The 26,870-nt window shown below is 40.9% G+C and overlaps 1 protein-coding gene across 1 annotated transcript in view; it reads left to right on the forward strand.

Annotated features, from left to right (window-relative positions):
• The window catches only part of ADAMTSL5 (ADAMTS like 5), a 69,713-nt gene extending 44,341 nt beyond the window's left edge, over positions 1-25,372 (forward strand). The window contains exons 9-13 of the mRNA XM_018572785.1: positions 9,009-9,172; positions 11,266-11,434; positions 15,784-15,882; positions 24,798-24,869; positions 24,978-25,372. Of these exons, the coding sequence (XP_018428287.1) occupies positions 9,009-9,172; positions 11,266-11,434; positions 15,784-15,882; positions 24,798-24,869; positions 24,978-25,312 (839 nt within the window). The 3' untranslated portion in view covers positions 25,313-25,372. The remainder of the gene's footprint in view (positions 1-9,008; positions 9,173-11,265; positions 11,435-15,783; positions 15,883-24,797; positions 24,870-24,977) is intronic.
• The last annotated feature ends 1,498 nt before the right edge of the window (positions 25,373-26,870 follow it).

A 26,870-nucleotide genomic window follows, 5' to 3' on the forward strand; every position in this document is an offset into this window, starting at 1 on the left:
ATTCTGTTTTCTGATTTCAAGTAATGTTTTATGAGGACAATCAGCACTGCATATGTAATATGTAACCTGTGGAATGTAGGACATACCAAAAATATGGGTGTTGCTTTGCCTGTACAATCTCATTCGCTGCATTTCATTGGCATTGATTTGTCACCCAAATAGCTGGTATTATTATTATAATTATTATACAGGATTTTTATAGTGCCAACAGTTTGCACAGCACTTTACAATATAAAGAAGACATTACAATACAATTCAAGACAAGACGGTAAGGAGGGTCATGCCCGTGAGGGCTTACAATCTGTTATGAGTAATGGTGACCATGAATAACCTCATACTAGCAAATTAAACTCCTGATTTTGACAGTCATTTGAGACCATCAGAATGACTGTGAACTCGATGGACTTGTGTCTTTTTTCAGCCTGACTAACTATGTAACTATGTATGTAACTGCCTCGGACTGTGATAGGTGTTTAAATGTCACCCTGGGACATATTTTACCATCTTTTCCCATCCTTCCTCCATTCGTGGGGAAGAGAGAAGGATGAAAAGCACAATACTTGCACTGCATGCTCCTACATACAAATATCGCAATAGCTCCCATCTTTGGGGTGACTGCTTCCAGCAGAGGCAGGCAACTCCCTGCTCTCCAATCTCAAAGAAAAATCCGTCCTTCGATAGCAACCTTATAAATTCAGAGTTCCTTATCATTAATAAATATATGCACAAAGGAATTTGACCTCTGTATTTCCCTAAAACTATTGAGTTTTAAGGTTCATATAAAGCAAAAATCTTTTTTTGGGGTTGAGTAGGGAAGGATTAGAAGGCCATCTGCTTTTTTTTTGTTCAGAAAGTAAGAAATGCAACAAAAGCACCAAACCAATAGCCAATGAGTCCAAAAAGCTTTAATTCATATTGTGATCAAGCAGAATGCACTTTGGGGGCTTTTGGCATTGCCCCTTCATTAGGGAGTCCAAATGACACACTAGAGCAGGGATAAGCAAATCCCATTATGTCTCTGCCTCTGGGAGTCATGTGTGTGACTGCTAGTCTTGGTGTGCCTCATGGCACTTGTAGTTCCACAGCAGCTGGAGTGCCAAGGTTGCCTACCCTTGCACTAGAGCTATGATGTATCCAGCAATTTTTCAAGCAGCACTTTATCTTTAGTTTGTCATTTTGACTCCCTGATGAAGGGGGAGTGCTGAAAGTCCACAAAATGTGTTAGCTGTTCTGCTCGACCACAACATAATTTAATTAAAGCTAAACTCCGAGCAAAATAAGCTTACCCTGGTTAAAGCTGGTACACATTCTGTTGCCACAATAGTAACCCCCCATCATGCTGGCTTTATCCGACAACTGGGAAATCTGTTAATTTACATGCCAGAATTAGTACAGCTCCCTGTGTACTTCTGTCTCACTCACATCTAAGCATTGCAGGTATCATAGTCCCCAGTGCTATGGTTGTGTCTCTGCCTCCCTCTTCTCCTGGCCATTCAGAATACAAAGCATGTGGCGTGTATTTTGTGAATGGGCTGGAGAAGAGGGGGACAGACACACAACTGCAGCACTGAAACCTGCAGCATTTACATCCAAGCGGACCAGATGTTAAAAAAAAAAAGAAAAGGTTTGGCGTTGAATATACTTTTTTTTTTATAATTGAAACATTTTATTGACACAACAGCAAGATAAAGAACTTATAGTACTTGGTACAAAGCAAGAGAACGTACTTAACAATCATAAAGGATCCATATGTAAAAGCTCCAAAATCCACAGGCATGAGATAAACAAATGTAATAAAAAAAAGAAAACCGGTTAGTTTATGGAGCATCCCATACAGGAATAATATAAGCAACCATCTCCGACCATGGTGAACTCTACTCTCTACAGCACAATAGCTGCCGTGGAAGGGGGGGTAGAAACTTGAGTTGAGTAGTTTTAGTAGTCAGAGGTAGTGTGTCAGAGTAAATAGAGGAAAAACAACAAAAAGAAAGCGAAAGGGCAAAACCAGGTAAAAGAGGAGATATCATAAGTCCAGAAAACAGAACATAGAGGAGAGAGTAGAGTACAGGTTGAGGAACAATAAGAGAAGCGAGGGAAATCAATCAAGGGAAGAAAATTCAAGGGAATTTATATTGTCATAACATGTCTTTTTGTGAAACTGACTTCTAGGAACTCCTTCAGTACAGGGACACAGATGTCATTATTTTTTTCCCACTCTGGGTGCAGCGCTGAGCACATATAATTCTATTTCAGATTTATGTCATGGAAAAAGAATTACCTGCTTTCCTGAAATTATCAGCATAAGCTTGTATATAATCTCATCTGCAGCATCTCATTAGGAAGCCTTTCAAAGCCCTCTGGCTTTTAGTTAAACATATTCTTATCTGTTCATTGGCCTCGCGAGGCAGACAGGTAACATCTTGCCCAGGAATCAGCTCTATGGAGACAGCAGGCTGTTGTATGTCTTCTCAGGCTACTATTCACCTCTTGGAATGATATCTGTTCTCTGCTTTCATATGTGTTGAATGCTATGTATGAAGTGGGAGTGTTTCTTCTAACTGTCATGCATTAGATATACATCTCAGTCATTGCCCCATCACTAGCTCCATGCTGGGCTGGAAATTTTCCATTCACTATAATTTTCCCATTAGGGTAGGGAATGAAGCAGAAAAAAATGGATTATATAAAAATACATAAACATCCAAATGGTAATGTATGCATGTCTGTAACCCCAAGGTTTATAGATTGATATTTAAATGAGTTCTAAAGTTACAGCATACAGTATACTAACATTTTATAACATCAGCACTGTAATAGGAATATGTACTATAGTTGTTTTATTAATGCAATCAAAGATTACTTGAAAAAATGATGCCTTCCATCTGCCCATCACTTTCAACAACTTCCTGGATTTTCCAGTCTGTTTTGCATCTCTTTCCGTGCTGCTTGACGGGATACAATCTTGATTTTTTTTTTCAAGACTACATATCCCATCATGCATTGCTTCCAGCAACCAATGATAATATTACATTGTTCAGATGTTGAGTTAGAGTTTAGATGGCAGGCTCTGTGAGATTAAAAAGAAGGAAGTGAATATTCACAGGGCTGAGTGAAATTGTGCATTGAAGAAGTACATCCTATGGGCATCTTCAGTAAGTGAGTTCACAATCCTCAAGATGGATATGGTTATTAGCAGTGAGATAAAACTTATGGAAATTCAATATAGAAATACATATTTGTTTTTTGTTTTTGACCATAGATACCCTTTAAAATTATTTTAAATAACAGAGGGAAATGGGGAGGATGATTTACTCCCCTGATTCATTCCATTTTAGCTTGAACTATTGCTACAAGTAGGCTTTCTTTCAGAAAAGAAATATACCTATAAACTGTTTTTTTTTATAGATAAAGTAGGAAAGAGTTGGCAACCTTTTTATTGCTGTGTGTCCCTGCTGCAGAGATTCAGCTTCTATTTCCTAGTAACCAGGACAACAGGGAGAAAATACAAACTTGTCACTGGAACAGAAATAAAGGGCAAGTCTTCCAAAGTGGATATTTGCTGCAGTGACAAAATTTCCAACACTTTTGAAAAGATTTACTTTTGCTTCCTGTTCTGTCTACGGAACAGGTAATGAGGGGAAATCTCCCAAACGTGAAACAGGCAGCAAAAAAAAAGAACATTAGCACTTCTGTCTTGCAGCCCTGGAGGTCCCCAGTTTGAATCTGGGTCAGGACACTATCTGCAAAGAGTTGCACAGGGAGCATGTTCTCCCTGTGCTTGCGTAGGTTTCCTCAGATACTCCGGTTTCCTTCCACACTCCAAAACACATACTGAAAGGTTAATTGGTTCCTGTCTAAATTGGCTCTGTATGTGGTATAATGGGGACCTTAGCTTGTAAGCTACATGAGGGCAGGGGCTGATGTGAATGTGCACCATGTAAAGCACAAATTGTCAGAGCTATATAAATACCTGTACTAAATAAATAATAAACATGTGAAAGAAGCATCTACCCCCTCCGGCTTATTGGAAATACAGTAAGTAAATAGGGAATATAAAAAAAAAAAATTAAAAAAATATGTTTAATAAAGATGTACAGTATAGGAATCTACTATATGAGACAGACCTATACTCATAGGTTAACCTTTCCTGAAGAATATGCTCCCCCTGTGTGCTACTGTGGTATTCTAGGCATTTCGTCATGTTGTCTATAAATGGTAAATTCAAATTGGCCAGTCATATAAATGTTCTGACTCTGATTGGCAAGCTTTTATTGAATAAAACTAAAGAACTTCTAATTCTGTTTAAAACTACTTTATAGTAACAAAATTAATTTCTGTAGCCGATAAAAAGTAAATGTTTACTTTCCAATGCATAAGACCAGTATGAAATTAATGGCAATAACATTTCTAAATAAAAAAAAGTTTACCAGGTGAGCAAATCAGCGTCAGATGTTCACTTTTGAACATCCACGGCTACCTAGCGGGAATAGAAATGCAGATTTTTGTTTTGTTACTGAAAGGGATAAATGGGTTACGTTCTGCTTTTCAGGTTTGCAGATTTTTATTAGACATGTCTGTAGGTTCATATGGAATTTTCACTGTCTTTTCCAAGTTGACCCCAGGTTCACATCTTTTCTAAGTAACTATGTGGAGGGGTTTGACTTTTCATAATGCAAAACCCCTTTTATTGTGTAGCTGTCAGCACCTACCACCTGCACACAGTAGAGCATACCTCCCAACTTTCTGGAGATCCCTCTACAAAGTATTTAGGCAATGGAGCCACCCCTTGTGCCACCAGTTATGCGGACCATTTTAATTCGGGATGCACCAATACCAGTTTTTCGAGATTGAGTACCAATACTTTTTTTCGGTACTCGCCAATACGGATATTGGAAGTCCCATTAAGGAAGCCGGGCGGTGTGTATTGACTCGCCACCCAGCTTCCAGATTGGCCAGCTTCCCAAACAATCAGGAAGCCAGGTGGCAAGTAATTACACACCACTTGGTGACGAGTGAGCATTGTGCCCGCTTCCCGACCAATCAGGAAGCCGGACAGCGTGTAATTGACTCGCCACCCGGCTTTCTGACTGGTTGTAAAGCTGGCCAATCAGGAAGCCTGGCAGTAAGTCATTACCCGCCCCCCGGCTTTCCTGATTGCCCAGAAAGTCGGCTCCATACTTTCTCTTCACTTGGTAGTGAAGGAGCATGGAGCCGGCTTCTCGGCCAATCAGGAAGCCGGGCAGTGTGTAATGAGTCGCCGCCCGGCTTCCTGATACTGGCATTTTCATATAGCAAACAAAATAGTTGAGATGGGATGAAGGTTTTCTTGCAGAGTAACACCTTTGGTAGTTAAATAGTACATTTTCATAGATATCTGTATATCAGACGAAAAAGAGGGCCAACTGAGGAAGAAAGCGAGACAGCAGGACTTGGTTCCAAATGAATGTCCAAGTCCCATCACACTCTTGACCGATGAGCCCCTTTTGGAATAGGTGGGTGCTGCAGTAATAAACGGATGGCGTCGCTCAATATCAGCAAAGAAGGGGTCACTGGCACTCCAGTATGCTGATCAATATGCCTATATTCACACATGATCAGTATCACATAACACAACATTTCCGGGCCACACAGGGTCCCCTTCGTCAGGCAAAATTATGGTTTTGCCTAATGAAGGGGATCCTCCGTGGCCCTGAAACGTTGTGTTATGTGATACTGAGCATGCGTCAGTAAAGGTGTATTGATCAGCATACTGGAGTGCCAGTGACCCCTTCATTTTTGGTTCCAAAAGAATGACAATCCCTCCAAATAAGGTTGTTGGGAGCTATGAATAGAGTAAGACCTCTTTGTAATTTCATATAAGATTATTAACACATCAGTATACGAGAAAGTTGTCTATAGAAATATAGAAGCCATAGTATATAGAATACGTATTTTCTAGTATCCTGGAAAAGATCTTCTTGCTTTTGCAGTTAGGGTGGTAAATAGTGTCTGATTATCTAAGAGACTCTAATTATAGGATTACTTTTATGCTCTCCATTTATTTTTTTTGTATTGAAATGCCAAACCAACTGGTCGAAGGTAAAGAAAAACAGCATCAAAGTTGACATGTCATGTGTTGACATTTTTTCCTGTTGTGTTGTTTTGTTTCCATAGAACTGTTTCCTCTATGATCCATGTGTTTTTGCAGTATCAAAATACATGTTCAGAGGCTGGTATTTGCTGGACTTGAATTGCTTAAAATATTCAGATGAAAGAACTACTTAAAATAAGTCATTGTTATTTAGAAACTGCAGCAGATGAGACAGCTAGTTTATCTCCAAAAACAAGAAACAAGAGCGCCCCAGGGAAAGAGAAGGAACTATTTGTGTTCTTGTTTTCTAAAGAAGGGCTGGCACGTAGAATTATAAATGATCTAATACATAAAGTCTCCTGATTATAACTCTGTGTTAATGAACAAGTGATTGAATATCCACAGACCAAAGGTTCCTACGTGGCAATATCTTTGCAGCCAAGAGAAAAATAAATCAGTATAAATTGTTCATGCTCCCTATGCAGCTGGTTAAATCCAATACATTTATTATAACAGTTTATACAGTACAGAAAGGATTGAAATTGGCCTTATTAGATGGAAAGGACGCGGCAAGCACACCTGCTGCTACCCCAAGTAACCCAATAAGATTAAAGGAGAACTATGGGGTCAGTGTTTTTCCCCATAGTTCTCCTTAGGATAACGGGACGACACAAACTAGCGTCCTCCCGTTACCCTAACCTCAGTATACCGCGAGCTACAGCTCGCGTTATACTGAGACGCCTGAGCGGATCCCGACATGGATCCACCCAGCTGCGTGAGTGACAGCTGGCTCTGCCTATCTAGAGGCAGAGCCAGCTGTACCCGCCCCCTCCCCCGTCCGTTGCGCCAGTCAGCGCTGGCAGATCGGAGCGGGGAGAGGGGAATCCAGCCCCTCCCCCTGTCAGGGCAGAGAGCCGTGACAGGATCGAGAGGTGAGCGAACCCGGTATGTGTTCGCTCACCTCCCGATCTACTGAGCCGACCTGTGACAGTCTCATTGTCACAGGTCAGCTAGAACTATGAGGTGAGTGGAAATCACTCATCTCATAGTTCTCCTTTTAACTGTGACTCTCTGGCTGGAAAGGGGGCGGCAGGCACACCTGCCACTCCACCAAGTAACCCAAATAAGATTACCTGGGACTCTCTGGCTGGAAAGGGGGAGGCAGGCACACCTGCTGCTCCTCCAAATAACCCAATAAGATGTCACCAGAGGCAACCACCAAACAGCCCTATACATAACATTTGTATTTATGTTCAGCCAGTCTTGTGATCCAAACAGCATAATCAGGTTGCCACTTAATTTTCCCTTCTGCAGTTGAGCAGGACAACCTGGTCATCAACTTGTAATCCTATTCTAGTAACAACTCACCTTTTAATTTTATTGCACTGACAGTAGTCACCAGGGCAAATATAGAGGAAATCTCCACAGTGGTGACACAGACAGACAGTTTGAAACTCCCCATCACTCTATCCAAAACTAAAATTGGGATCTAGTTTAAGTGCACCTTTGTGAAAACAATAGCTTTGATTAGTTCACTGCTGGCTAAAATCATCATTTTACATACAGCACATGACTTCAGTGAGTGTTCAGGAACAAGGCCAAATCATGACAAGGGGAGAAGGAGAAAAGAGGCGGCAGTGTTTTCGGTCCTATATAAAGGAAGGATCTCTGATATGCATACTACTTGTTCATCCTGAAAGCTGGAGTTAGTCTAAAGCTGGCCATACCCTTTTGGAATTTTTTTCAAAATCTTGGAAATCAGTCAAACTTTTAATCATAGTTAGCCCAACGAACCAGTCAGATCAACAAACTTCTATTGAAAAATCAAAGAAGCCAGGTGGAGAACTGTCGGCCAAACAGTAACTGTATCCAATTATCTGCAGTTACTGTTCAGGTATTCTGACGGCCATAGACGCCAATAGGGGAGATCGCTCCATCCACAGTGTTTAGTGTGAATGGGGTAATCGAGCCATTTTCTCTCATTTTTCAGCCCATGAAAAAACTATACATGTATGGTCAGCTTTAGGAGCTTGTACATGGAAGGTAGGGATGTCCAGATACCAGTGTCGATACTTTGGCATTTTCACAAGAACTACCAGGGCTGCAGGGTTGCAGCTGGGACCTGGCTCTGGCACTCCACCACTGTCCTGAAATCATTAGTCTGTATTGTTTTAAAAAAAACGGTCTCATGACACTAAAGAAAAATGTATCAGTAATTGTATCTGTGAGTACTTGGGCAAGTATCAGTACTTGTAATTGAAAAAAAGGTATTGGTGCATCCCTGATATATATTTATAAAAAACCCATAATACATTAAAACAGAGATGTACAAATCCCAGGAGCTCTGTGTGCTCCCTACAAATGACAGCTGCCTCCTGACTTTTCTCTAGTCTAGTCTCGGAGCTGGAAAAGTATCTGTAATTGTACTTGTACTGAGTACGGTACTCGGTACCTGAACATCCCTAATAGAAGGTATGCCACAAAAGCTTTATTTGAGTGAGGAACTCTCAATGAGAGCCATACAGATTACTTTACCAGAACGGGTATACATTTGAACTCTGCTCAGGAGACAAAGGAGAAAGTTATAAGGGTTTAGTTGCTTAAATCTGTGTGCTGCTGATTACTGCACTTTACACATCATGATTGCATTGCCACATTGAAAAAGCCTTCAAGTGTATACATTTTAGAGTCTGCTCTTTGTCTGTCTGATTTTATGATTTCTAAATGTATTACTTAATTGTTGGTAATAAAAGGATGATGTACTGCCACATTTCAGTAATACTGAAGCAGCTACAAATTAAAAGTGCTAATAAAATGTGGAAAGACCGCTTAGTCAAGCACTTTCTGGAGCCAGACATCATCTTATGTTGTCTTGTTAAGTGAGCAGTGGAATGTACATTTTGTAATATGTACTCACCTGAGTGTTCCCCTCTTACAGCCCTGAGAAATAGGAACTATCACTATGTGATCAACGGTAACTGGGCCATTAGTTATCCTGGCGTCTTCAATGTGGCAGGAACCAAGATCCAGTACAAACGCTCTGCTGACAATCAGGAGACCTTTGAGGCAACAGGACCAACAGAAGAGAATCTGCATGTCATGGTTTGTGTACAGTGTCTTTTTAAGCACTGCATATGCATAGTTTGTAGAAAGGGTGTCAACCCCATGTAAACTATGTGGTGGATATGTGTTAATGTTGTAAAGCCATTATTTCTATGTAAGATTTCTTAATTTATGTGTGTGTGTGTGAGACCATTATGCATGCCCCCCACATTTTTGCATCTTCAGCTTGTGGTTTGAGTGCACCCAGGCTCTAAACTTGGTTATATATTGGTGGGCCACCATATCTGCTCACGTATACTCTCTGGGTGGTACTTCCTGTAATAATATATAAGCAGTTGCTAATAGTTCAGCAGGAATGTTGACCCCAGAACTGTAGCTAGCTTCTTTTGCACCCGAGGCAAGAACAGAAAATTGTACCCCACCCCCATGTTTTTTGAGGTGGTCAGTGCTCAGTGCGGGCTCTCTGTGCTCAGTGCGGATTCTGCGACCCTGGTAGTTCTGCCACTGGCATGAGTATCAACCACTGCGGGAGGGAGCTGTGGAGTGTTGGCCTGCTGCATGCTGGGATCTGCAGTCTCAGGAGGCAATGCCAGTGCCTTGTTTGTTAATGTCAGTGCCCTCCAAGTGGCGGAATTAATAGAGTAGCAGCTGTGACCGGGCCCTAGAGTTCCGCCACTTGGATTGGCCTGAACAGGAGCAAGAGGGCCCCATTAACCACTGAGGCACTGACATTGCCTCCTGGGACTACAGCTCCCAGAAGGCTGATGCTCCACAGCTGCTTCCCACAGTGGTTGATATGGAGCGTAGTATAAAGCCTGTGACACACTGCATGCAAAGCCATGCAGAGCGAAGCAAAGCTGTCAGGAGTTTTATTATTCTTTGGCCCGTATCGCCTTGCCCTTCCTACGGCCCTGGTTGACCCACTGCCTAACATGCAGATGGCCACTAGGAGAATCCATAGAACTGCATTTAAAATTGTGATAAAAATAAGTGACAGCGGGCATGCCAAAATGGGAAAAATCACACAAGGGACATGACTGAAGCTTAGGACCTTCCCATAAAAGGAAAAATCACTGAAGTAGTAGTCTTAAGTCAACAGGACAGAAGGATGTTTCAAATTTATCTTTAAACTCTTCCAAAATCTTTTTCACATGCTTCAATATTTTCTTATTTAAAAAAAGATTCATGGGTTGGACACAGTTCAACTTTACTAGCTTGTTAGTAATCAAGTGAAATTTTTGGACTATGGAGATCAGCATAACAACTTTACTCTACTGAGCTCAAAGTACTGCCGCATGTAGGGCTTGATGTCATCACACTTACTAAGTATAGCATTGCTTTAATTGGCATCTTGTAAAACTAGAGACTGAATAAGCAGAAAAACAGATCAGGTTTATATTTGCTGATCTGCAGAATATGTTTTCAATTTAAAGTTTTTCTACAACAGTTTTTACAATAGGAACATACCATTCATATCCTCGCAGGACCAAAAATGGATAGAAAATGTTCTTGAGCGTTTATTAAATGAGAAATATCGGTGTGCTATTATTTCTGAATGAAGATATCACATCTTTATGTGTTTTAGATTTTTTTTAAATTGAATAACACTAGTTACAGTATAGAAACCAACTTTTCCCCCCGTCTTGTCCCCTTTGCTGCCAAGAACATAACGTCTGCCCTAGCAAACTGTATATTTGCTAGGAGTGCAGGAAGAACAAGGGTCCTGGGCTGTGTGGCTGCATAACGATTTACCTAGGCAGCAATAGCATTGGGAAATACTTTGCAATAAATGTAAATTTACAGAATATATAGTCCAAGTACCTCCATCAGATTGCTATGAAACTAGTTCTAAACCGCGATTTTAAAAATCAGCATTGTGCAAAGTGCAGAGAGCATAGGGATCCCAGCTTGCCACACAAGATTTTTGTCTGCTGTCTGGTATGCAAGTAAAGTGTGCACATAGAAAGATGCTACAGTAGAGAATTGATGACTGTCCCACATTTGTCTTATCTATCCATGGGTCGAAAGTATACAGTCTACTAATAATAGAACGGTATTATATATTCACCCAAACTGCATATTAGAAGCCTTTATGTGTACATATTATTTATGCCTTGTGCCTTATGTTGTAGGTCCTCTTTACAGAGCACAATTCAGGTATAGAGTATGAGTACTGGCTTCCTAAGGATTATTATATTCACCACCAGAGAGATCGCAGCTCTTTGCAAGAGACCGTAGAGACTGTTATTTCGCCAACTCTGCCTGTTACAATGACACCAGCTCCAACAACAAGACACAACAGTGAGTAGAAGGACAAAAATTGAATTGATCTGAAACTGAACTAATTATTTGAGCATTTATATGTCTACTACAAAATTAAAACTAAGAAGTATGCCAGTAACTGAAAAAAAGTTTATCTTATATAATTAAAAATAGGTCTGCATGGTCTCTGCTATTTTGTTTATGAAGAACATGACAGTTGTGGTCTTGTACAGATACACATTCATTTCTGTGCTATCTGTAGAAGAATGTAAGTGTAAGCATTCTTTGTGTCTGCAGTGCCAATGACATTGTAATTTAGAATGTGAAAGAGATGAATCATCCTCCCTGGGTATCAAATATTTAATTAAGCTGTGATTGGCTGTAATTAGCCATGTTAACTTGTGTATAGAAACCCTAACAATGAACTTTTCTTATTTTTTCTCTTTTGGTCTATTAAATATACAATTGGAAGTATTATGTTACATCTGTTTTATATGTGCAAATAAAACCTGCTGATCTTGTCGGAAATTCAGAGCTGTTCTGTAAACCGGCGTGTCTCAACCTTTGAGTCACGGCACCCTATGAAAGTATGCAAAATCTCGAGGAACACCATTCTAAAATATAAAAATAGCCTGGTTTCCCCCCAAAATCTATGCCAACCCCTTATCCTAGATAGGGGCCTGGTATGAATTTTAAGGGGGGAAGCCCCCCCCCAAAAAAAATTCACATTAGAAGCTGAGCCCGCTTCACATCAGGAGCCCCCCTTCACATGAGAGTCCTCAGTTCCTTCTTTGCATGAGAGTCCTTGTCGGGCCCCGGTCCGGGCATGTCGGGTTCCGGTCCGGGTGGCTCGTCAGCCATGTCAGGTGCAGTCCCGCGGGACGAGCCATGTCCCAATCCAGGCCACTGTGCAGAGACGTGCACGAAGGGGGCGTTCCGTCGGCGCTGCTTGGCCGCGCAACCGCAGATGCCCTGTGACCTGTGACCCGGCGGCATCCGCCCCACACGGCGTGACGTCATGACGCTGCACGTGCGGGTGACGTCATCACGTCAGCGCACGCGCAGTACAACGTCTCAGCCTATTTAAGGCCCCACAGGACTGGGATTCATTGCTGAGTGATTGCTAGCCAGCACCAGTCATCTGTGATCCGCTCCTGCATTGTTTCCTGACTACCTGATTACCTGGCTTCCTTCTTGACATTCCCTTTGGATTATCCTTCTGTACTTCGCTGTCTGCCTAATACTGACCCGGCTTGTCCCTCGACTATTCTTTGGATCCTCTCTTGTACTTCACTGTCCGCCTAATACCGACCCGGCTTGTCTTCCAACTTCCTCTGCACGGCTGCCTACTCTGCTCAACTACCACCACTGCAGATCCCTGGAAATCCTGATCCGGCACCTGTGCACCCCCTGCCTGAGCCCATTGTCTTCACCCCAGTGGTCATCAGACGGTTTTGCAAGAGAGGTCCTCCTCATCACATCGGGCCCACACGGGACCTAACAGCCCTACCTTATAATCTTCACCACATTTTGGCTGTAGCAGCATGACAGTGGACAGGAGGTGGAACAATCCTGGATGGAGGTGGCCTTATGTGCTCTTCTGAATGCTGGGAGAGGTTCTGGATGCAGCCCACTCTGTATTAGTGTCATACGTTCCCATGGTGCTGGTGGCCAGCTCGCCTATACTCTGGAAATGCATGCTGTGGAAGATTTGAAGGCACATCTGACAAAGCCAGAAGGCACCCCCAGGGAATGATTGCTGTAGACTCTGCTTGTGTTATCTCCAAATCTATTTAGCCCTCGCAGGTCTCATCTTAGTACTACATGTCAGTTAGTGCCTATGCTTTAAAGATGAAGACAGTAGGAATAGTTTAGCAAAAGACAACTGGGTAGGGCTGACACCACGCAGTCCACAAAATTGCTGTATGCTGTCAGCCCAGAATAGGAAATTTAAGAGCGGAGTGCATTTCTGTCAGATCAACATTTTCACGTATTTACTGTACCTGCCGGGTCTTTAACTCTTTCGCTGCCTGCAATGTAAGGCTTGCATCAGCAGCAGCAGTGACCTGTAAACAGACTTCTGGTTCCAAACAAAAAATCTTATCCAGAAGCGCCAGAGTCAATCATTCCTCATCCCTCACAAGGAAGAAGTACTAGACATATGTGCAGGGCGCAGCCCCAATACAATCAGGGAGACTGGGACATCTGGAAGAAAACCCAAAGAGAGGGGCGCCTTCCCTGGTGCAGATAGGTTTATTCAACAAATGTAAAAAACAAACTAGCAGGTACTCACAAGAGTAGAATAACAACAGGCTGTAGGACAATAAGAAAACCGGAGCAATGGAGGGATCCGTGTGATACGTCCTTATCCCACAGATATTCAGACGCTCTCCAGTCTGTGTCCATCCAGTGCAGCCTGGATCTCGCTCTGAGCTCTCCCCTGAGATACCTTTTTAGTGTATTTTTTTAAGGGAAAGTATTAGTTTGATAAACTGTTGGTAATATATTTTGAGGGTTTTTTTGAAATCTAAACCCAAAATCAAAGATGTAATATTTTGCTGATTACCAACCCTTAGATGTGGTGGCTGCATTAGTTTTCTTTTTTAGGCTTTCTTTTATTTATTTTCACCTGGGGATCCAGCCAGTAAGTCTGTTATTTTTCAACTTCCTTTAGCAGAGCAAGCTGTCCAGCAAAAGTGGCAGATAGAGGGCCGAGACAAACCATAGAACATGGATACGGGTTCCAACAATGGACAGCTTTTATTCATAAATGTAAAACCTTTATCCAAAAAGCTATTGTGTTAGATGAAGTTTGGTTTTAATTTGTTAGTCAAGTCCATCTAAATCTGCTAGTCCATCTAAAACACTCTCTCCACAGGGTGTTAATGCTGCTGTCCAAGGGTTGCTCTATTGCTCCTCCATAGAGTGGAGCCACACTAAGACAGGAAGTGTGTTACTGGGCAGATCACCAGGTGAAAATAAAGGAGTAAAAGTCGGAGGGCCGGTTCACACCACCAAGTCCGCATTCCAGTGCGTTCGGCCTCTGGAACACAAGCCTCTCTGCGTTCAGGGGCGGTGGGAGGCATGGCAGTGCATTGAAGTCAATGGCACCGCAGCCACGTCCCCGCCCACAGTGCGATCGTCCGCATTAGTGCTTGCGTTCCGGTCCAGTGCAATCTGCAAAAATACTGCAAGCACTATTATGAACACTGTGCACTGGCCCTAAAAAAAAAAAGAAGAAAAGGAAGCAGCCACCACATTTAAGAATTGGTGAACTGTAATATAATATTTTCTGTTTGCGGTTAAGATACACTTTATGTAATCTTCATTTCTAAAATGCGCATTTTGACATGTGTGAAAAAAATAGCTCTGGCATCAAAAGGGTTAAAGGCATAGCACACGGAGAAATGTGTATGTATTGCAGTGGTGTAGTGCATGTGTTATGTCTTTGCCTTGACATACAGCTTTGAGGCACATAGATCTTCCATAGTGGGGTGCCTGGAAGTAACTAACTGGCCCCCGGTACCTGTCAGTTCCTTGTCTGCCTCCCACAGGCACACTATGTAAACACCTGTATGGCGGATCAAAATAGCCGGGCGTTCCATTTAAAACCTGAAAATATTTTTTGCTGTCTGCTAAACCTGATAAAAGCAGCTTTGATGTGTTCAGACTGTAATCTCGTCTTCCCCTTTATGTTTATACATAGTGTAAACATCTCAGTCTGCTGACACACACATTCCTGGCACATGTTTAGCTCTGCACATCCTGATTAACAAAGATTCCGTTTTATAGTCCTGATTTCTGCCATTCCATTTCTACACTCTACATTACCAGTCTAGATCAGTGGTGGTCAGCTTACTTGATATAGTGGTGGCCCTGATATTACCAAAGAGCCGCACATAATATTCAATGAATGTAATGTTACAGAAAGCTGTCAGAGATTGCAACATGCAAGGGGAGATTGTTGGAGACTATAGATATCCTACAGGAGATGATCAGAGACTGTAGACATGCTACAGGAGATGGTCATAGATTATGAGCATGCTACATGAGATGGTTAGAGACTGTAGACATTCTACAAGAGATGATCAGAGACTACAAGCATGCAACAAGAAATGGACAGAGAGTGTAGTCATGCTACAGGAGATGATCAGCGACGGTAGACATGCTACAGGAGATGATCAGGGACTGTAGACATGCTACAGGAGATGATCAGGGACTGTAAACATGCTACAAGTGATGATCAGAGACTCCTAATGCTGCATATAAAATTACATTAATTGAGCTTTACCTGATCCTGCTATTTGACTCATTGTTCACATGGTCTTGTATCATCAGCAATAACCAAGTAAAGTAGAACAATGCTAATTAACATTTTGTCTTGGTAGCACCGCAGCCAACAACAACAAAGAAGAGACCACACCAACCTCGGCTTGAAAGAGAAAACACAGAGCTAAACCGAATTGATGAATCTAGCAGAAGAGATGGTAATTATTTTTCCTGATATCATTGTTGTCATTCTTCCTATCACTAAGGCAATGTATTGAACCCGTTATGTATAAAAAAATATACATTTACAGCATGAGGACTGACAAAACATCCTACTGTATAAAATCTTATAAAAAGTGTAGTTCCAAATTGGATAACATCTATTTCATGTTTGTTTTATGTTCCTGTTCACATTGCAGAATGTTAAAATAAAAAATGACTCTTACATTTTTAAGTAATTTTTACTTGCTTAAAAATCCCACCTAGCTTCCCCCTGTAATATTACGGGGAGGGCAGTGGTAAGTTATAATAGACCCCGTCTGTACGATATTATGTAGATTTGAATACTGTCTGTCCCTTTATTTTCAATATTAAACTGCTCAGAGTAGCCTGGAGTCTGCACAAAGGCCTTCACCAAAAAAATATCTAAAAGGTAAGAAATAGTACAAAATTATGTTTGGGCATGCTGTGTGAGAGGGGACACATAACAAACATATAGTAGAGATTTCTCCAATTTGACTGCAAAAGTGGAAATACGCTGCACATTAAGCGCCAGTTCACACAGTTGCGGTGCATTCCAGAGACGAAGGTGCTGGAACGCACAGCAATTGCACACTAAACTCCCCCATTCATTTTGGGGTGGGAGAGTGCAATTGGACGCATGGCAAAACAATGTTCCGGTCCAGTGCAAACGCAAAAAAATAGGGCATGCAGCACCACCCCTCCCGGAACGAAGGGGGGAGTTTAGTGTGCAATTGCTGTGCGTTCTAGTAGCTACCGCTCTGGATCGCACCACAATTGGTGTGAAATGGCCCTAAAACTTGTTACTTTTATCTGCATAGTGTGTGAGACTTGTGATTTGATTAGGTCTGACATTTTAAAGCCATTGTCTCAAAAGTAAGGCAATATATAAAACCATTTTTAAATGAATGCTGCCATACAACTACTGAATAACTAATAGTGGTAAATCAGCCATGGAGGTACGTTGTGGAGTATTAAACTCTGTCATGTTTTATGTTGAATTGGCTTTGGTCATTGCATTGTTGACATATCTGTGTTGGGAACTGGCCTACACCAGGCAAATGTTAATATAAAATGTATTTTCTAGGAATGTGCTTATTGCTTTTTTTGTTTTTTTGTTAAAACCAACCCAGACAGGTTCAGACAGATGAATAGAAATATTTAGTGTTATTTAATGTAAGTGGCTTAATAAGACCTCCTGTTGCTTTTCTGCATTCTACAGAACAAAGAGGAAATGAGACTAAAATCTCTTTAGTTTTATTAATCTATGATTCCCCTATTTATAGCTGTATCCAAGCAGAAAGAATTCGGGCCACACTCACTGGAGTGTTTAACCTTGTTTATGGTCTGGTTCTGCATTGATTATGACATGGGTGTAAAGCTGCTATCTTCACCTCACATGAACTTTAAGTCCTCAAACTTGCCTTTCCATCATGGGATGGGCTTCATGGTATCCTGATCTACACCTTGACTCATTACATGGGTGTGAAGAAAGGTGAAGTTGGCTTGCAGGAAAGGAGTGTAGCCTAGAATTAAACAAATAAATGACAAGATCATGTGTTAGATCAGGCATGTCAAATTCAGATGAAACAGTTGGTAAATTAATGGGATTAAACCTTTACTATCTCTAGGCAAAACAGTTTTTATAGTTTTGGATAGAGCAGGTAAGAGTTAGACCATTTTGCAAGTTTTAATTTACTAGAAGGGGTTTTAACGATTCCCAACGCTATTCAAAATCAGAAAAAAAAGTTTTATGTATACATACACCCCAAAAAAGGTAACAAAAACAGCACTGTGAACACTGAAAATGCACACACACATACATCCTCACTGCACCATTACATTAATACAAAAACTGGCAATCACTTACAAAAGTGGAAATGTCCTTTAAGTGGGCTGCATTATGCCTGCTGAAGTATGCACCTATTTTCTTCAAAATTTACCAATATGGTAAAAATGTCAGCTCACAATATTTAATCCCAGAACAAGATGCCATAAAGCATTTCCTGAAGTATTTTGCATTTATTAAAATTATGTAAGCAAGTGTAACTTATAAACTGTGAAACAGCTGGGAGCTTATTAGCTTTTTTTAATTCTTAAAACACAAAGGGCTGCAGAGAAGGGGCGAGAGGGCCACATGCAGCTTAAAAAAACACCACTTTGAGATATCTGTATTAGACTTTTAAGATGCGGAAAGTAAGCAATTGTTCTACCAAAAGGAATTTGACTATCAAGAGATGTAACTTGGGAGCTGTCCATGGTGAGGAGACTTGGTTTGTAGTGTCCTAAAGTACAAAAAGGAAGCTTTCTGTCCTCTGTGTGTAAACAGAGCCATGTATACATCTTGGGCAATATATAATTCAAGCAGAATGCAAAAAGACTAGGCGCCAGTGTTGACTGTAGACTCCATGTCCTGTTCAGCACTGTGTATCTGTGTGGAGGCAGCTATTTTGGGAGAAATAGACCTTTTGCTTCCTCACATCCGAGCTAACTTTTGATGGCTGGTGATCAAATGACCGATGGAGGAATGTTTAAGAAACAACAGGAGTGACTGAGAAAGCCCAGATCTTCAGAAGTAAGGAGATGCGTGTTCTCGGGTACAGCTTCCTCTTTAGCACAGTAGCGGCTTCACGAAATCTCACTCCAGATTTGGTAGGACTAGCAGTCAGAGGTAGTAGTGTGTCACATACATGGTGATGGTCAATTTGACAAGAGGTCTTCCCTTACACCTACTGTCCAATACCCTCTGGAGATAGTGACATGGTGGACAAAGAGTGACATAAATGTCTGCAGTGGGTTCTAATGCAGTGGATGATCTGAAGACAGTCTGGATATGGCGGAGATGCTGGAGATGTTCAGACTGAGTTGTTCAGACTTCACATCCAATGCGTTGAGGCTGCACTGGGAATTTGTTTCCAGAGCAACCTGGAAGCAAAACAACACAATTTGGCTTGCCATGGGTGGGCTCAGTTCACACCACCGTGTTGTGCTTAAAAAAAGTATGGCATACAGTGCTTTTTTTTTTTTTTTTTTTACAATCACTCTTGTAAAATGTTAATATTGTTCTAACAAAAAAAAGAAACCGTGCATTGCTTCTCAAACAAGTACATCAGCACTGTGCCTGGCACATGCACACCAGCAGCTGGAAGTTGAGTTACCTAATGTCATTCAAAAACCACTGAAATTTTGACCAGACCTGCAACTTGAATGGAATCCCAGACATATTAAACAGGTTTCTTTGGTGTCTATAATATGTGCAAAACAATATTTTTGATTTTTCCTGAATGGAAATTACATTCACAGTCAGAATGTTGTACATTCAGAAATGAAACAAGAAAAATTGTCCATCCTGAGCCTTCCAATTTTCTCGTCCATACGGATGGATGATCTCCTACTGCAGCTTCACAGCTTTGAGGCTTCAAGATGCAGGAAGCGTGCTGCTATATTTCAGGAGAATTTTAAAGGTGGTCATACCTGCGCTCCTCAAGAACCGGACGAAATTCACACAGGGAGTACCGCTGTTGGCACCTTTTTGGCTGGCATCCTTTAATCAGCTGATTGAAGGAGCTGGTCGTAAAATCTTTGTAGGAGCACAGTGGGCAGCCAAAGGCAGAGCCAGTCAAAATACAAAAGAAACAGCAGGGATTCCTCAATCAACTCCTCCACATTTGGTGGCAATGTCTTCTTTTACAATCACTGTAGCCTTAGTATATCATTGCATTTTAAAGACTCTGCACTTGATCCACTGCATGACTTGTTGATTGTAGACTTGGAACACATTTTGAACCAAGTATATAGGATCACAACCAGCTGAATAAGTATCTGCTATGTTTCAAAATAGTCCTCAAAAAGGTATATCATATCTGCGGCATTAAATATCTAATTGGCTTTCTCTTCAATACCACTAGGGCTGTAATTAGCACTCATGGGCCTCTGCCTAGGACAGCAGGGTTGTCCTAGAAAAATGTTCTATATATTTTGGCCACTCCCTGTTCCCACAACATAATTGGTTTGGTGGTAAGCTATACAGATCTGTAAAATCCTACTAGGTCAACACATCATTTCTAATAGATGAGAAGAAATATCCTCCATCAATTTTACTGAATCTACCTAGCAGCACTTTTATTTCTGAACACTCTCTTTCCAGTGGGACATGTGAGCTTACAAGAGAAGAAACTGTAATTGAACTGCTACTATAATGTACATCTGCAATTTTTAACAATACATGGTTTGGAGGAAAATAATAAAACATTACTTTTTGTATACTCTGAACTTTGTTTTGATATGCAGTTCTGCCTTTACAAGGCCTTAGATTCCTTCTTGGTGATGCCATCAAAAACTGGTAGATTTTCTTTTCCAATGACGTTGTTCTTGATTGCTGGGTACTCTGTCTGGGAAAGTCACTGCCAAGATATGTGCACTCTTTAATGCCCATGAAAGATTCATTGAAGCAGGAGCATGACTTACTTGAAAAGAGGTTCCATACATAATCCATGTCACACTTACAGAGTTAAATTGCTGAGAAGTTGGTGCAAGAATACTTGAGTTTTTAGAGTTGAGCTGACTTACTAATCAGCTACAGAATTTATGGAAGGATCTGCTGCTCTCTGTGGATCTGCCGAAACGTATGTTGCTACTGGACACAGTAGGGACTTAGGTGCCAACTGAGCAAACTACGGAATGCAGTGGAGAACCAAGAAATTGACACTCTTGGTTGTGTCAGATTCTGAAAAGTCTTTGGGTGGCAGTTTCTCTACATTGCAATGTCAGTTGATGGCATGGGCAGTAAGAGAGATAAGTATTTAAAATCTTCTTTCCAGGGAAAACTTTTTCTGGCAATCCTTCTTTTTTTTTCAGCAATAGAGTCACTTTAAGGATTAATTTGTTATCCACAAGCCATTTATTTTACACCAGTGAAGGTTAACCCAAATAGGTGGTTTGCAAAAATTGGCAGATCACATAAAATATAAACATAACTTATAAAATATACACTTCACTCTGGTGACTACAATATAGCAACGATTGAGTTGGTGTTAACTACTAATGGACTGGCATTCAGTCAAGTAAACCCCAAGCCAGATCCCCACATGTTTATTTGTTTTGCTGTGCACTCAACTGTGGGGATTGTGTGAGGTCTCGGGGAGCTGCAGGTCTCATGGTGATGTCAGTGAATGGGCTGAGGAAGCACCAATGTCGGAAGCCTATTTAGACTAGAGACCACAAGCAGTGTTGCTGCACGGAGATGAGACATAGAAGTAAGATACCCTGAATATACTGTTACTATGTCATGATTATGTTTAATCGTGTTCAACATAATAATCGTTGACAAAATTTTACCTGACCACGGATTTACTTTAACATGCAATGTTATCCGTATGGAAAATTACCAGCTCTACAAAGAAATTTGCATTTTTAGTTGCAAGTTAATAAATGCTTAGGAATGGTGCTTCAGTGCAAAGATCCTTACCTGGAAAAACTTCAGTCTTGATGTTAATTTCAGGCTTAATGATGCTCCGTGTTGACAGCAGCAATGGAGGTGCTGTTTATTTCTGTTTTGTAACTTTTGCTTTTCTCTAATTCTGACTTAGAAATGGACTCCCATTTTTCCTCATAGTTTCTGCTTGGCTGCCTGTAAATGTTACCTTTGATCTGTTAACAGGATATCATTTCAGGAGTGGCAAAGCGAAGATGCAGAAAATTATCTGGAAAAAAAATGTCAGGATGTCAGCTATTTGGCAAAAACATGCTGGCATAGTGCCAGCTTCACATTTCCTGAGCTGGGTTGTATGGTGAACTCCCACCAGTGTGGAAAGGAATGGGGTGTGTGAGCATTCACAGCTTTGTTTTTTCAGATGATACCGTAGCAGACTGATATGTGTTGAACACAAGCTATATCGGAGTCTCAGTCTCTGGAGGCAGGAACATGGCCTCACAAGTGTCTGATTTTATCTCCGTGTACCCTGCTGGAAACGATCCTGTAGCACAGAGATATTAATTGTGCCTCTGACTTAGTCCCTATTTGAACTTTCAATTGTTATGCTTGAAACCCAATATTTTTAGTCCTCACAAATTAATTTTTTTAAGATTGCTGTGAAAAAAAAAATCAATATTAGCCTTATTTCTGCTAGAAGGGCATATGTTCTTACAGTAGGTATACACGATTGGAGACTGGTTAATAATGTTAATGTTTTTATTGGTATTAAAGGCTGAATCATTGAAACTTTCAATGACCAGGGCATTCGTTCATTGCAAAATGGTTTTTCATTATAGCTTTTGCGTTGTGGACAAACTGCCAACTGACTCTTGCAGCTCTCCATAAGTAGTTTCCAGTACAAGATATTCAATAAAGCACCAAATGTATATTTTCTGAATTCTTCAAAATTGTTTAGAAAGAAAGTTACACTTCTTAAAGAGCGGACCTTAAAACAGTAGGTCCTTAGAGCCATTTAACAGAAAGAAAAACAATTTCTAATTTATTAAGACTTCGCTATTTTAGAAACTTGACCACAACATCTGTAGTGGTCATTTTTACCTGACTTTTAGGGGTTTAAAATACCTCTAGCTGACCCGATCATGGTTTGCCCATTGTGTATACCACCTACATCTCCTAACAGCTGTGATCTGCACGTTTTCCTTAGCAGCGCTTGTTCAGTCTATGACGAGAACCCTAGATTACACAAAGCAAAGCCTTATTCATTAGGTCTACTATATATAGTGGAACAGGCTTATTCACTAGGTCTATCTAGCTTTTTCACTGTGGGAGGGAATGGTTGATTTCATCATAGGTTATTTTTCAATGCATAGTAGCTGAAAAAACAACTTTCTTAGTATTTTTCAAATTTAGGTCATCACAGGGACCTATGCCGCACCATTTTAGTTTAGTATTAACAATGATTCATCCATTTTATTTATGATGATATAATGACTCCAAATGGTCTTCATCCTGGAGCATGTCCAGAACATATGCAGGAATGAATTTATTTCATGTTGACATCTTAGGCAAATTTCAGATTTTGGTGATTTTATGCTATGCATTTTGGCAGGTATTAAGTATGTTCAGTAAAGAAACCTTATTCGACTCCTTTTTTCTCTGCATGGGATTGTAATGCATTTCTTGTGTACAGTTTACCAGTCAGGTTCTGCCAACTCAGATGCATCTAGTTTATTGTTGAAAACTGTGGATAGGCCTGCAGATAGATTGGGTACTGTTTTATGAATTAGGAAGGAGGGCTTGACGTTTATTGGATTTTTGGGAACATCGCGATCACTGTCTACGTGCTTGTGCAGTATAACTGAAGATAAAGAATAATAGATCATATAACTAGAGTAAACTGATTTTATTAAATGGTTCAAATGTAAGAAATTCATCCTGGAAAGACTGTGGCAACATCCTTGACATGGAGTAGCATTTGCAGTTTACAAAGTAAAACACCAGTGTAAAAAGCCTCAGATGGAAGTAGCCATTCCTTGACTTCTGGACTTAATGATAGTTTTTAACTTAATTTCCTTAGAGCTGAAAATCAGAGAATGGTAATAGGCATGTAAGGCCTCACTAAAAAATGTTCATAGATTTTTTTTTTTTATTATTCCTTTAGGGCCGATTCACACCACAAAGTCTGCGTTCCAGAGCGTTCGGCCTCTGGAACACAAGCTGACTGGCTTCCTGCATTCAGGGGCCGTGGTGGTGCATTGAGGTCAAGCACTACCACTAATATGCCTGCGTTCCAGGTGCGGGCGATCGCACTGCTGCCGGTGGGCGTGGCTGCGGTGCTATTGACTTCAATGCCGCCTCCCGCCCCTGAATGCAGGTAGCTGGCCGGCTTGCGTTCCAGAGGCCGAACGCTCTGGAATGCAGACTTTGTGGTGTTAACCGGCCCTATAGGTGAGTACTTCAAGTGAGTGCTTGGGCTCACTAGTTCTTGTTAAACAAAGCACTCTACTGCAGATTGAACACAACTTCTCTGATTGATATTTGGCCTTCTTTCCCCTCCCAGCACCTTCTATTTGCCGCTAAATGCAATACTCAGTCTTGCTAAGCAGTAAGAAGACCTGGAGAGGGGTGGGAAAAATATTGACCATGGACGTCGTGTAATGGTTGCATAACAAAGCACCTTGGTTTTGAAGATACATAAACATGCTAAAGGTGAGTATTGGATGTATATTGTGTATTTGGTATCGAGTACCGATACTTATATTTCGGTACTTGTCGATATCGAGTACTTCCGGTAGCATAGAGCTGTCTTCTCGGGCAATCAGGAAGGCTTCTTGATTGCCCGGGATGCCGACTCCATTCTGCTTAGTTAAAGAATGCTAAGGATCTATGTGAGGGGAATTAGGTGCCTGCAGGGTGGGGGGTCGTGTCGTCATATTATGAGATTTATTTGCCTGGCTTGACACTGATTGGCTTCCCGGCTCCATCTTTACTCGCGGCACTGCCGGTCAGAGGAAAGCTCCCTCTGACCGGAAGTTCCAGTATTGGGAAAGGTATCGGAGCATTTGGACGCATATGAGTACTCGCCCAAATACTCGTTATCGATACCGATACTAGTATCGGTGCATTCCTAATATTTGTGATAAATATTTCTGGTCACTAAAATGTTACTGAGCATGTGCGGGGCCTCATGTAGTACAGTTTGTGCTTCATATTCATGGTTTTATTCATGGATCTTATAATTAATCAAAAGGTAACAGTGAGGTGCAATCATTTATTTTTGGACAAAATTACTCTGTATGCTTTCCCAGCTGCTTGGTTTTTAAGTGCCATATCGCCTGTAAGTAAAGAACATCTTTTGCAAAATATAAGACATCGGCAATGTGCTGGTGTTGTGTTTGTTTAAAGGGTTATTTTACTTAAGTGCAAAAAAATAACCTGGCTTACTCTCTGTGATTACAGACAAATGTGGAAAATGCAGAAAAATCAAAGGATCGCAAAATAAAATAAAGCAATATTGTCAGAAGGACTTTGGTAAGTCAGTGTGATTTTCTTTTCTACCTCTGCCAACAGACGAGCAGATCCCTTTATGGCTAAAGCATTAGTAATGAACATGTTTTTATGTCTGCTTGGAATTTGCAGTGTTCCGAGGAAGAATCGTCAGCAAGAAGATTGTGGGAAAGGAGACACGCTATGATGTGCAGGTGGTTATGACCTATAAGAACAATTTCCCTATTCTGAGAAGGGAATACATCTGGGTTCCAAACACCTGTGATTGTCCCAACCTGCTGGAGAAAACGGAATATATTCTGATGGCCAGGAGGCATGTCAACTACGAACACACTTTAAACCGAATATTGCTAGAGACTCACAGCTTTGTGCGCCTTTATAGACCAAAGGAGGACAAAATGCTCCGAGATATTGACCAAGAATGTGGCAAGTATAGATTCCAAATCAGCTCACAGCAGAACCAATAAGAGACATTATTGCACAGACAGCTAATGAAAGTTGTTCCTTAACTAATTGTATTGTATGTGCTTTTTTAATACAAGCTAGTTAAAATGTTATTGGTCCGCTTGTAAAAGGGGACCTAATGTACAAGTTAATAACTGCTGGTGCTAGAATAAATGGAAAAGGAATGTGCAGCTAATCTGTTTAAAAACAAAGTGAAAGCCTTAAGAGAGCTATATTGCCAAGGAAATGGGAAAGGTTCATTGGTTTACAAGCCAAGTAAACCAAATACAAAATTGTATTTTGTACACATACGTTCACATATTACCTATAAATAAATACATTTTATGTATGTGTGAATGTATATCCAGACACATGAATGACAATGCAGAATTAGGTGACACATAGCTAAGAGCAATTGGAGGCCACGAGTGCAACCAGTGATCTATTTATCCAGGGAAATGTTCAGCCATGCTTAGACACAATATGACCTTGCCCATTCCGGGTAAAGTAAAGGTGTCTGTGTAAAGCGCACTCCCGATCACTTTATACTCCTTCAGTGTTCCTCCACTGCTCCTTCTTCCATCACATCCACCCCAAAAATACTAGGTGTGTTTGTATACTACTAGGGATAGGCCTGCAGACTGCATCAAGAGAGGAGGTCACAGGCTCCCCTATACTTAGATGCATTAAGTATTTTGCAGTGTATAATATCTCTTTATTATTTTCTGTATATAACAATATAAACATCATGTTAAGAGACTCTCCCAGGAAGAAAACCAGTCAAAATCAAAGAACAAAAAAGAAAAATATTCATACCTTCCTTCTAGAACAACCACCATACATTTTCAATTAGTATTAAAACCATTCTCAGCTAGAAAGAAAAAAAGAGAGAAAATAATTTGCAGTGGTAGCCACAGAAAAAGGAGATCCAGGGGAGCACTGAAAAGGTATGAATAAAGTGGTCAGGGTGGGCATTACACAGACACTGTCACTTTGCCCTAAATGGGAAAAGTAACAGTGCCCCTTTACAGTGAATATGAAGTGTGCCTATGATAACCGCAATACTAAAGTGAAGGCACCTTGTGATCTTGAAATCTCTTTATGTAGAGCCCATTGGATTCTAGGCCCAGGCTGTACAGAGTGCCTTATCTTCTTTTCCAGATTTTAAAGATTTAACCTTGCCCTCCTCGTGCTAAGCCATGCTACTCTACTTTTCCACTTAAGGTTTGTCATTTGAGAGTAGAATGATAAGGAATGTCTTGTCATTTGAAAGGGGGAAGCTTTATCGCAGCTTTAACTAAAATGTGTATAGCCATTACCTCCAAACGAAGCCCTCCACATGTATACAGTGGTCCAAGCTTCAGCACTGTTAAGAACTTTTTGACCAGGTCAGGTTGACCTTAAATGAGACAGTCCGCTCACTTCCTTAGTATGAGTTTTACAGCTTCAAAAGGCTCCCTACATGCAAAAAGAGCAGGTCAGCTTCTTGATGCCTGTGCTGTGCCACTTCCAATCTCTCTCTCGAAGTATCACTAGTCGAATAAAAAGTTCTAGGGCAGGTTTTAATGTAATTGGTGGCTA

Source organism: Nanorana parkeri, unplaced genomic scaffold, assembly GCF_000935625.1.
Source record: "Nanorana parkeri isolate BGI_ZX_2015 unplaced genomic scaffold, ASM93562v1 scaffold2134, whole genome shotgun sequence".
Lineage (NCBI taxonomy): Eukaryota > Metazoa > Chordata > Amphibia > Anura > Dicroglossidae > Nanorana > Nanorana parkeri.